Source organism: Papaver somniferum, chromosome 10 (genome assembly GCF_003573695.1).
Source record: "Papaver somniferum cultivar HN1 chromosome 10, ASM357369v1, whole genome shotgun sequence".
Lineage (NCBI taxonomy): Eukaryota > Viridiplantae > Streptophyta > Magnoliopsida > Ranunculales > Papaveraceae > Papaver > Papaver somniferum.
The window spans coordinates 61,798,612-61,811,167 of NC_039367.1; the positions used below are offsets into that span (position 1 = coordinate 61,798,612).

The 12,556-nt window shown below is 37.5% G+C and overlaps 1 protein-coding gene across 3 annotated transcripts; it reads left to right on the forward strand.

Annotated features, from left to right (window-relative positions):
- Window positions 1–2,261: 2,261 nt before the first annotated feature.
- On the forward strand, window positions 2,262–5,167 carry LOC113318721 (universal stress protein PHOS32-like). 3 transcript variants are annotated; one of them, XM_026566941.1, is made up of 3 exons: window positions 2,262–3,193; window positions 4,434–4,480; window positions 4,664–5,167. In XM_026566941.1, the coding sequence occupies exons 1-2, from the start codon at window positions 2,506–2,508 to the stop codon at window positions 4,439–4,441; spliced, it is 696 nt and encodes a 231-aa protein (XP_026422726.1). In that variant the 5' UTR covers window positions 2,262–2,505; the 3' UTR covers window positions 4,442–4,480; window positions 4,664–5,167. The 3 variants fall into 3 exon arrangements, with proteins under 3 accessions (XP_026422726.1, XP_026422724.1, XP_026422725.1); XM_026566940.1 differs by having other exon boundaries at window positions 2,264–3,193; window positions 4,878–5,167; XM_026566939.1 differs by having other exon boundaries at window positions 2,263–3,193; window positions 4,434–5,167.
- The last annotated feature ends 7,389 nt before the right edge of the window (window positions 5,168–12,556 follow it).

A 12,556-nucleotide genomic window follows, 5' to 3' on the forward strand; every position in this document is an offset into this window, starting at 1 on the left:
CTATAAAATGAGCCCATGAGAAAAGCTATCAAATTTGGGCATAAAAGGGACTGTTTATCTACAATCAGCTATCTGAAAGGAACAAGTAACACAGTTAAATGAAATATTAGGCAGCTAAACTAACAGCCGTTACATTAGTATCTTTGGGTTTACAGTTTGCAAACAGGAATGCTAATGGAGCAGCAGATCCTTCGACGAAGAAGGGGAAAAAACTAACAGAAGTACAATCAATATGGGAAGATTAAGGCCTTGCTGTTCTTGTACCTATACTATCTTTTTATTCTAGCAAATTCTGGTAACGCTAATCTTCTTGTTACAACCATTGGAATGGATCAAGCCTGTATCAGAGGAGTAGTTTGTTTGGCTTTTTTTTTTTTAAGTATATTATAATATCTTACTTCAAAATCTAAAACATTTAGAGCACTTCCTATGGACTTAACAAACTTCAAGTTTGTTGATTTTGATCCCACTATGGACTCAACAAACATTAAAAATGGATGTACAAACCAACAAATCTGTTGAGTTAGATGGAACATGTAGCGCGCGCGTAAAAGAAGGTCGGGCGTTGGAATGAAAAACGCGGAGTTGAAAGGAACAACTCTGGAGTTGGAAGGAAAAACTCCAGTGTTTGAAGCAAAAACGCCACTTGCTTTTCTCTCTCCAAAATCCTGTTATTATATTTAGGGTTTATTTTTTATTATTTGTTTTATTAGTTAAATAACCTGTGAGACCCAACCCTTATTAGTGTATATTATTAAAATCACTAGTGGGACCCCTAAATATCAGATTTGTTTATTTTGCCTTGGTTTTCCATAGTGGAAAAACCTGTTTGTTCATCCACGTGGCTCAACGAAATTTTTGGTTTGCAAATTGCCATGGGAACTACCCTTATTTTCACTCTGACCAGCTGCTATATGAAATTACAACGTAACAACCAGTAACAAACCGAAAATGCTAGAAAAACCCCAAGAATTTGACACCAAAATTTTACACCCATACGTGTCAAGTTTTTATTGGCTTACTTTTAAAACGAACTCCCTGTATTTCCTTGATGGGTAGGGTGGGGAGGAAATCTATGGTTGATATAGATGACACATAGGGGTGTAAAAAGGTGGTGTAAAAAACCAGGGTCTCCCTAGCATCTTCCGTAACAAACGACCATTTTAAAAACGAAAATGATTTATACACAACGAAGTATATGCACCGTGTGAGAGGGGATGAGACCCACTCATATTTCACCCCTATCCCAATACAGAGAGGATGACCTTTCTGCAGTTGGATCCTCTGGGTGCATACAATGCCGCAAAGCCGTTTTAAAAATTGCCTTTTTACTTAAGATGGGACTACACAGTTGCGTCAATCTATTTAGTGGAAACGCGGAGAGAAAAAGTGATGAAATTTCTTTCTTTTGCAATAAATAAATTCAGTAATCGTGCAGGAAGAGTACGATATACGAAAAGCAGGTGACAATTATGCTTGACCACAACTTAAAATTAAAACTATCACCACCGTCATCATGTTTATATGGATAATGGGATTATCTTGGCATTTTTGGATATACCTACGTAATAAGAAGACGCTACCATTCATTTCAACTTTTAACCAATTAGTACCCTGGATTAGTATTAGTAAGAGCATGTACCAACTAAATAGGCTTACTGTTTTTAACATTTTATTGATGTGAGCTAACGCTCCCAACTGCAGCGAAGGCATATTTCTTGCCGGGGATGCCAAATACTTGTTCCAGAAAGAATCGACTAAATGTAACCACATTTGGCATTGACCACTTTTTCCTCAGCTTTTATTGGCAAATGCTGCTAACTGCAAATACGTCATGATTCTCCTGAATGTGTACCAAACCCTATAAATGCAGACTGGGGAATATCAGCAAAGCTAATAGCAACCTACGCAATGGCGTTGTTAATCTAACTAGCATAAAACCCGTCATTTTATTGGTTTAGGAATATATTTTATTTGAGACTTTAATGATGGTATATTTTCGTAAAAATAAAGTGGATTTTCTTCCCTCTAAAATGAAAATTATACAAACACATGGCCGAATCTTGTATACCAAATACCAACCCCAATTGACTAATTATATTCCTAATTGCTTAAAATTTGTCCATAAAATAAAAAAATACCTTATCTCTTCACCAATTTAACAGACAAATTTTTTAAATAATACCAAATTAAAAAAGGGTGTTTTCGTCATTCTTCGAGAACCCCTATTCTTCATCAGAATATTCCTAAAACCTCATTTCCACCATTAAACCCAGCGGTTTTAACTTTTAAGTCTTCAATACAACCATTTTCTTGCATTTCTTCCCCTCAACCGACTACAAAACCAAAATCTCCAAAAACCCAAAAAAAAAAACCCAAAATTTCCTCAATTTTCATCCAATCAAACCCAGAAACAGGATTCAGGGTTCTAAGAATTAGATAAGTACATCTCATTTGCAGAAAAAGAAGATAAACTTTGAAGGTTTCAATTTTTGTTTTTCAAAAATGCTTCCTCAACAAAGTTCTCAATCCGAGTCAAATCGGTCATCTCCTCACAAAATCGAACCATCATCACCAAGATTTCTGTCTGCAACAAATACTCCACCTATAGCTGGAGCTCAACGTAAGATAGCAATAGCTGTTGATTTGAGTGATGAAAGTGCTTATGCAGTGAAATGGGCTGTACAGAATTACCTTCGACCTGGTGATGTTGTAATTCTTCTTCATGTTAGACCAACTAGTGTTCTTTATGGAGCTGATTGGGGTTCAATTGATTTAAGCGTTGAAACAGATGAAGAATCTCAACAAAAACTTGAAGATGATTTTGATGCTTTTACAACAACCAAGTCAACTGATCTTGCTCAGCCATTAGTTGAATCACAAATTCCATTTAAGATTCATATTGTGAAAGATCATGATATGAAAGAAAGACTTTGTTTAGAAGTTGAAAGGTTAGGGTTAAGTGCTGTTATTATGGGTAGTCGAGGGTTTGGTGCATCTAAGAGGAATAAGAAAGGCAGACTTGGAAGTGTTAGTGATTATTGTGTTCATCACTGTGTTTGTCCAGTTGTTGTTGTTAGACTTCCAGAGGATAAAGATGATGATGCTGATGAGGAGAAAGAAAAAGAGGGAGATCTTCATACAGTTCCAGAGGAGGATACGGAGTGTCATGATGCCTCCGTTGAAAAGAAAGGTTTATTATTTCTCTGATTTATTTGTTTTATTTTGAGTTCTCATCTTTAATTGACATTTGATTGCTTACTTGTTTAATATCTGTGCTCATGGTTTATTGAATCATATTAGTAGATAAATTGGGTTTCTTGTTTTGATTGTTTTAGGTGTTTCTCACACTCCCGATTAACTGTTTCTAGGTTGGGTTCTTACATTCTTTTAGTTGACTGATTAAGCTAAAGATCATTTTTTTCCCCTAATTAATTGAACCCAAATTGAAATTGTGTAATTTCAAATGCATTGTTTGCCTGAGATTGTTTGACAAAAAGGCAGCTCTGGTCTTGTGTTTATCATTAGTGATTGTTAAACAGTCACTCTTCAAATCAAGATGATATTGCATAATTTTGATGTGAATTTTGTGAAACAAACATCGAAATGAGAAGAAAATATACTTTGCATCCTCCGGTTTTGGTTCATATAAACCAGCAAGTATCAAGTTTCATTTTTGGAGTTACTATTCTTGGAAGATATTAAATACAATTTACGTAATAGGCTCTCAGTTATCAACCTCAACGTGGTACCGAAAGCTCTGACAAATCTAACTTTGGATGAGAAATGCCAAAATACATTGTTGCACCTTCTGCTAGATAAGATAATATAACGCCTCGATTGCAACCAACTCTAAGAAACGGGTCAGTTAGTGAAGTGTGTGAGTTATGAACACCGATGTCTGTTATGGCAGTATTACCTTCGAACGTGTCCGTCAATCTTCGTATCCTTTTATTTGTTAAATGTTTCTTCTTGATATCTTTATGCTAATGCTGCAAGTTACCGGGTTCCTGTTTTGGTAGCAATTCCGTAAAACTATTTGGTGTATGTAGGTCATAGATTGCGGGTATTCATAGTCATATATAAAAAGGTTCCTTGTAAGATGATGCCTAGCTTTTTCTTTCTATTATTATTGTTAACCAGACTTACCTCTTGGGTGCCCAAAGTAAAGGTAGTGATGATGCTTCCTGTGCATCATATCATGCAGTACGGTCCTTTCTATTTTCTTGGCTTGTTTCTTGTTTTTCTCTGTAACTAGAGTTATGAATGCACAAGTTGATTTGGCATATCAGATATAAAACTGGCTTACGAAGTAAGTGTATCCAAGTATCTGAGTTTTAGTTGCCTGGTTGATTGTTAAAATTGTTATTATCATGAAGTTCCAGTTTTTCTCTCAACATTCATTTTCTGATACTCGATCATATGTTGTTCAGATGCATAAGAAGTCCATGTGTTCGTGGTGGGGTCCTCATGAATCCAGGTGGGTGATGGATGATCCTTTCCTCCTTTACTGTATTGTCTCATATTACAAGTTTGAGTTGCTATTATTATCTAGAGTCGATTCTGAAATCAGGGTTGCTATTTGATATTCTGTACCTTTTTTGAAACATATCTTGTCATTGACATTTTAGAGAAAAATCTCATGCCCCCTTAAACCCTTCAGAACAAGATAAATAAAAACCTATGAGCCTCTTAGAGATTTTGATGACTCTGCAATAAGGAAACACTCGTCCAACTGCGTTACGAGAAAATTTATTGGATATATTGCAAGAAGATTCTCCTTCTCTATTCATAGCTACTTCTGGGGTGGGAACAGTGTTCACTTGCTGTATTCTAAACGCTGACATGCATCTGTGTTTTTCAATTGAATTGCAAAGTTTGAGAAACATGCTCGAGTTGAAGACCAGGAGAAGTTTGAGAGAACCGAAAAGGTTTCGTGCTGGTTGGTGGGACTCACGCCATGTAAATTTGAAGGCTGCAATGTTGTTAACTCTTTCTTGCTCCATCTGATCTATTTATAGTTTTGTTGTCTGTATGTTGCACATAAGAATAGTGGATACTTGATGGATGGTATTCATCTGGTGGCTTAGGACGGTTGTTGATATAGGTTCTTCAAAAGGATTCTACCGCTTTTCTTTGTGAAATATATGTTCTGTTGTTGGATGTATCTGTTGCATCACACCCCTATTTCCTCCTCCTATTCATCATTATATTTTTAAAAATTTTGCAAAGAATCAGGAATATGGAGCAACTGATTTCCTGGGAACTTATGAGACAATCACAGGATGTTGTCAGTTGCGTGCACCGCCCGCATGAAGATTAGTCCTAGAACCACTGTTTCCATAACTTTTGGTGCTAACTTTGACACAATTAACTCAAAATGTGCATAATCATTTTCTTTGAAGTTTTTTCTATTCCCCTGCAAATGGTGAGGAGTTGTCCTTCCAATATTTCGATATGCTTCCTCTCTTTTTCTTCTCTCTTTTCGGTAGGCAATGCGCCATCTTTGTTGGTAAGCCTTGGATTGTGGTCTTATATATATATGACTGGATAGGAAAAGCATCGAGGTTGTGGTGCCGTGAGCATTTAATTGTAGTTTATTTCATAGGACTTCGATAGATATGTAACAATATGACAGGTGGATGAGTTTTGAAGCAAGCATGGTTATGGGACCAGCGACAAGAGGAACTGAGGAACATATGAAGATTGCAACCAACGTTTCATAACTGTTGGGCTTCATTGCTTGAGAAATAGTACATGAACTCTTGGCTTGATCATGTGTATTATGTAGCTCTCCCAGAAGCAGGTTTCTGGAACATGGGGTCTACGCACTCGTTCCTAACACACTAAACCTAAGGCAGGGGATCCCATGTCCCCGTATCTTTATATTATATATGTGCAGAGGGTTTTTCAGCCTACATAAAACATTTGGAAGAGTCCCAACTGGTTCATGGTCTTAGGTGCGCAAAAACAGCCTATGTCATCAGCCATCTATTTATTTATTTATTTATTATTTTTATTTTTATTTTTGCTGATGATAGCCTTTTATTTATAAAGTCACCATCCCTGATTTCCATGCACTCAAAGGTTGTTTGCAAAAGTACTGCAAAGCTAGTAGCCAAGAAATAAACTTTGGCAAGTCAGGTTTGTTCTTTAGTAGGAAAGTAATCCGAAACATAAGAAACTGTTGGAAACAATGCACAAAAACAGATTACACAATAATGAATCTCAAACAGCTGAGTCACGGACTAAGTCGCTATAGGTGTTTCGCGGACTAAGGCCCCACTCTCCCGGATTTTAATAAATAATATAGATATATAAATATACCTAGTCAAATACATGGGGTGAGACTTGAACCCAAGTCTATAGTGTGGGAGCCCAAAATTATACCATCACACTATTTCTTTAAGTTTGATAATATTACAAAACTATGTTTTTAAATATATATCCCAACAAACTTCTTGTTAAGATTTTGAACATATCTAATCTAAGTCTAGGGGAGAAGTAGTTGAGCGCTCCAATTACAATCCTCAAATTTAAAACTCAAACTCATATCTCTCTTGTAAATTCAGTGGAACAAAGGGTTAATGGATAGCGGACCCAGTTTTTAGCCCAAACAGGACGGTCTACTTTGGTGAAACATGTTGGACACGTTATGTCCCTATACCAAATGACTACATTTCTAATACACAAAAGCACGTGTCATAATATAGATACTCATTTGAATAAATACTGGTAGGAAGAAGACCCAAAGTCAAAGCTGAGAAAATTGCATCTTTTAACTTGGGAAAATATTTGTAAATCCAAGGCTGAAGGGAGATTAGGATTTAGAAAAAGTGAAATAAATAATTTGGCAATGTTAGCTAGGAGTGTGTGGAGATTGGTGGAAAACCCTAACTCACTTCTGGCCAAAATGCTTAAAGCAAGATATTTTGCGAATGTTGATGTACTCAACGCTGCATGCCCTAGTACGTACTGCCTCTTGGGCATGGAAGTGCCTCCACCAAACAATGTGTAAGATTAAGCCTTTTATTGTTCGAGTGGTCGGTGAAGGAGAATTTATCGACCCATGGTGTGATAACTGGATCCCTGGTAAAGGATATGCGACACCTAAACCCAACACGATTCCTGATAAGAACCTTAAAGTCTTAGATTTGATAAAATATGACTCAAGGTCATGGAACGTGGAAAAATTGAGTGACGTGTTTGATCAATAGTCAAAAATGTTGGTTGAGCAAGTCCCTCTGAGTTTGATATCTTTTAGTGACAAAAGAATATGAACTCCATCAAAGGATGAAAATTTCTCTGCTAAATCGACTTATTCCGGGGATGATTCTAATGCAGACTTATGGAAGGAAATACGGAAACAAAAGATACCTGCAAGTGTCCAAATTTTTATCTGGAAGGCATTGAAAGGTACCTTACCGGTGAATGAAATTCTACATAACCGTATCAACATTTATGATTTTAGCTTCCCTAAGTGCAAGTTAAAATCATAATAGATTATGTACTGTTTGGTTACCTGCAAAAACCGCTCAAGAGTCTGGTTTCTGATAAATGTCCAAATACAACAGTTTGTGCATCATACTCTTCAACAATGGGTTAGATTTTGGTTCCAACTTCAGCCGTGCAATGACACTTCTTTGCATGCCTTTTATGGTCAATATGGGACAGTCGAAATGAGATTGTCCATGGTAACAAAACTGAAAAACCAGTGGCTATTATGGCAAGAGCAAAGTCAATGTTAGCAACTGCAAAGAGATCCTCCCTGATTGATCGTATTAAAACAATCACTGTGGAACAATACGACTCATCTTGGGTGATACAGGAGTATCTTAGAGAGTTACGTGAAGAGCCGTACTTAAGCTAGAAGAGTGTTTAGAAAGGCACTAGAAGTTGGTAGACAATTTACTTGACCAACAAGTCTTTGAGGTTTCCTAACTTAGTTGGGATTCCTAGTTTAGATGAGTTCTAAAAACTCATAGTTATTTAATTTCCAGTAAGTTTAAACTCCTATAAAATAAGGAGAATTCTAGTTAACAGAGGGAGAGAAAATCTCCGAGAGAAGAACCGGTTGAAGGTTTGTAAAAGAGTATTTTTCTTTCACAATTAATAGAAGAAGAAGTTAGTAACAACAATCGTGCTCTTTCGTTTTTAATCTTTTCTTTTGATTCTTTAATCTTTGTTCAAGAAGTACTGACTCTAGGTACCACTGATCGTTTTTCGTATCAAGTGGTATCAGAGCCACGATCTGACTTCTAGGGTTAGTTGTGGTGCATGGTCTCAACACGAAAACAGTAAAGTTATTGTTGTTCTTCCAAACACAAGGAAACCTAGAGGAAGTACTAAAGTTAAGATGGGAAGTGAAGATAAAAAGAATCCTAAGATGTCAAACGAAGATAAAATTGCAAAGCTTGAGCTTCAGATACAAACTTTAACAAACACCTTCGCTGAATTCATAAAAACGAGTGCTAGTAAAAACAAGCAGGGAAAGAAGAATACAAAGGAAGGTGAAAAAGAAAGTTCCTCAGAGGAAGAAGAGGAGGAAGAAGAAGAAGACGAAGTCTTTAACAAAAACCCATATGGAGGTCTAAAAGTTGAGTTTAAACTCGAGATATCTGACTTTGATGGGGTCATGGAAGCTGAGAAACTTGATGGTTGGTTAGACAAGTTGGAAACATACTTCACAGTACATCGACTTGTTGAGTCATAAAAGATCTGCTTTGCAAGTCTGAAATTATCTAACCTCAACGTGGTGGAAAGCTTACAAAAAAAAGAATAATACAGAAAACATGACCTGGCCACAATTTAAGAATCTCATGAGGAAGCACTTTTATCCTATGGGATATTTAGATGAAAGATGGTTCAAGTGGCAGCATCTCCGGCAGCGATATCAACAAAGGGTTCAAGACTATACTACGGAATTCTACAATCAAGCTTTGGCGTTGGATGTGGATATTACTAGTGATGAGACTTTTCGAAAGTATAATGGAGGACTTTTTGATTACATACGAAGGTAATTAAAGCTTTTCAGTGTACAAGACATTGAAGAAGCCATAACTAAGGCCGTGGCTATTGAGCAGAAGACTAGAGGCACAACGGGATCAGAAAACAAAAGAATAGTTACGAAAGGAGAAGATAGAAACCAGAGAAAGGTTGAGACAAGTAAAAACAAGTCTCAGTTAGTTGAACGAGAAGAAAGAGTCTGTGAACATTGCTAGGAGAAAGGACATATAAAAGATACTTGCTGGATTCTATATCCACATCTTAAATCAAAGAAGTTGCTTGATTTTGAAAATCAAAGAAGCTTTAAGAAAAGTACCTTGATGACAGAGGCTAGTGAAGCAGAGACAATCTTTGAAATAGACCAGCCAGATCCAAAGCTCATATTAATGACAAGGATGACATACACGGAACAGAATCTCCATGAAGAATTATTCCATGTCAAAATTCAGGTGAAACAAAGTATCGTTGAAGCCATCATCGATTCTGGTAGTCAAAAGAACTTAATTTCAGAGAAATTGGTAGAACAAATGGGGTTAACCACGACTCTACATACAAAACCCTATCCATTGGGGTGGATACAGAAGGATACTGAACTTCAGGTAACAAAACAATGTTATGTTAAGTTTGCTATCACTGATAAGTTTATCGATGAAGTTGTTTGTGATGTTGTACCATTAGATGTAGCTCAAGTTATTTTTGGCAATCCATATTATGGGAACGATATGTTGTTCTATATCACAGAGAACGTGTTTATTTGTTCAAGAAAGATGGAAAAGAATTCAGAATTCTAGCTAGCAAAAACCATCTACCCATGAAGCTAGTCACCACAAATCAGGTCAAAAGACTAATCGACACTTGTGGAACGTTTACCTTATTGTTGATCAAACCTGTTGTTGCAGATGAAAAGAAGGTAGTACTATATACAATACTATCTACCAGACAAGAAAGTGAAGTAAGTTCACTGAAGAAGAAGTTTATGGATCTATTTCAAGACGAAGTTACCATACCACCTAAAAGGAGCGTAGAACATGAAATTACACTAGTTGGAGACGCTTCTTTACCAAGTTTAGGATTGTATAGGACTTCGATAATTGAATCTAAGGAGATCCAGAATCAAATACATGAATTGCTTGAACAAAGGGTAATCGTACCCAGCTGCTCTCCCTGTAGTTCTCCAGTTCTACTCGTACCAAAGAAGGATGGAGGATGGAGAATGTGTGTAGATTACCGGGCTCTAAACAAGATCACCATAAAAACAGATATCTGTTACCAAGGATTGATGACCTTCTTGATCAGCTAGGAGGAGCCATATTCTTTACTAAACTCGATTTGAAGTCTGGATATCATCAGGTACGGATCAAAGAAGAAGACACGTGGAAGACAACATTTAAGATGCGACAAGGGTTATTTGAATGGCTTGTTATGCCCTTTGGACTCTGTAATGCACCGTCTACTTTTATGCGACTCATGAATGAGGTATTACGAGCTTTTATTGATGATTTTGTCATAGTATATCTAGAATATATCTTGATTTTCAGCAAGACATGGGAGGAGCATGTGATGCATATATCCAAGGTGTTGACTGTGTTGAGGGAGAATTACTTAAAACTAAATTAGAAGAAATGTGAGTTTGCTAAACAAGAATTAGTTTTTCTTGGTTTTGTGGTTGGGAGAGGAGAGATTAAGGTCGACCAAGGGAAAGTTGCTGTTATTTCTGCATGGCTAGCACCTAGGAATATTACTGAGGTTCGAAGTTTTCTGGGGGCTTGTCAGTATTTACGAAAGTTCATACGACATTTCTCTCAAATAGCATCTCCCTTACATGGTTTAACTAAGGTCAATGATGTATTCAAGTGGGAACCTAAACATGAAGCTACTTTTCAGTTGTTGAAGAAGAAGATTTCAGAAGCACCAGTTTTAACATTACCTAATCTGCAAAGACCTTTTGAGGTAGAGACAGATGCTTCAAACTATGCTTTAGGGGCAGTATTGTTGCAAGATGGAAAACCAGTCGCATATCACTCTGAAATGTTCATCGGACCAGTTCAGAACTATCCTACGTATGACAAAGAGTTGTATGCTATGCATCAGGATATGAAACATTGGAGACCATATCTGTTGGGAAAACAATTCGTAGTGCATACTGATCATAAAACCTTTCAATATCTACAGACTCAAACTAAGTTGAAACAAGCGCGGCATATGAAATGGGCCTCCTACTTGGAGCAGTTCGGTATTCACGTCAAGTACAAGCAAGGAATAACAAATAAGCTAGCAGACATGCTGTCAAGACCACCCCCTAATATGGATTTACTTGTAGAATTACATACTCAACCATTATTGCCGAGTGACTACAAACAAGGTTATGAAAGAGATGAAAACTTCAAAGAAGCGTATCAGAAATTAAGTCAAGAATACTCAAGTGAGTTACGCCTAACGGATGAGTTTATGTACAAAGGTACGGCCTTGTGTATACCTCAAGGTGAAGATAGAATGCACTGGATAGGAGAAGCACATACTTCTCGTATAGCTGGTCACTTTGGTATGGAGAAGACATTGCTTAACTTGAAGCGGTATATGTACTGGACGAAAATGCATCTCGATGTCTCTAAGTATATTCGAGGATGTGTTCTATGCAATACTTCAAAACCTGCAAATAGTAAGAGAGGATTGTATATGCCATTACCCGTCCCTACCAGACCATGGGAAAACATTTCCATGGATTTTCTAGGCGGTTTACCAGTAACTAAAACAGGGTATTGCGGATGGGGAAAACGGGTCGCCGGTTTTTCGGGAAGTGGAGAGATGAGCGTGGTGTCGAGACTCCTCGACCGGGAAAAATGTTAATCCTCACACAGATGCACCGCTGCAAAGGAGGTGTTTAGATTCGCGAAATCAATCTGTATGACTTCGGCCTAAACCAAGACAATGGCCGTTCTAGGGTCAATTCGGTCGCAAAGAGGGAGATGGGTTGATCTGTAGGAGGGAAGCTGAGAATTGTGTGGGATCAGTGATGATCGAGGATTGTGGGTGTGTTGAAGGTTTCTGCAATAATGGTGAACTGCTGAAGCTGAGTTCTGTGAATAAGTTTGTATCGAGTTGTTGACGGAAAACGTTGATACTGATGATTTGTCGTCCTCGATTTTGACTTATTTATATTGCAAGAATGATGAACCACTAATCCCTGTAAGTGTGACGGTTTCTTGAGTGAAAGAGTAGGAAGGTGGGAGATCATGGTAAAGTCAGTTCCATGTCGTGTGGAGACTTGACTGATCGTGCACCCACTACTTTTCTAACTCCTTCAACCGTTTACACGACTTACGCACATTTCTCGTTGTGGATGAATCCATGTGCGGTAGACCGCCAGACCAAAACCCTAAGTGATATCCCTCCATTTGTAACGTGATTGATGTCTCACAAATCGTCGAGTCTGCGGGGCAGACATGTTTTGATAAGTCAATTGTTGACTGATTAGACAATGAGTCTAAGTTTGGTGAATCAAGCATGGATGGTGAATGCTCCGCGATTCATGGGTTGAACATGTAATTCT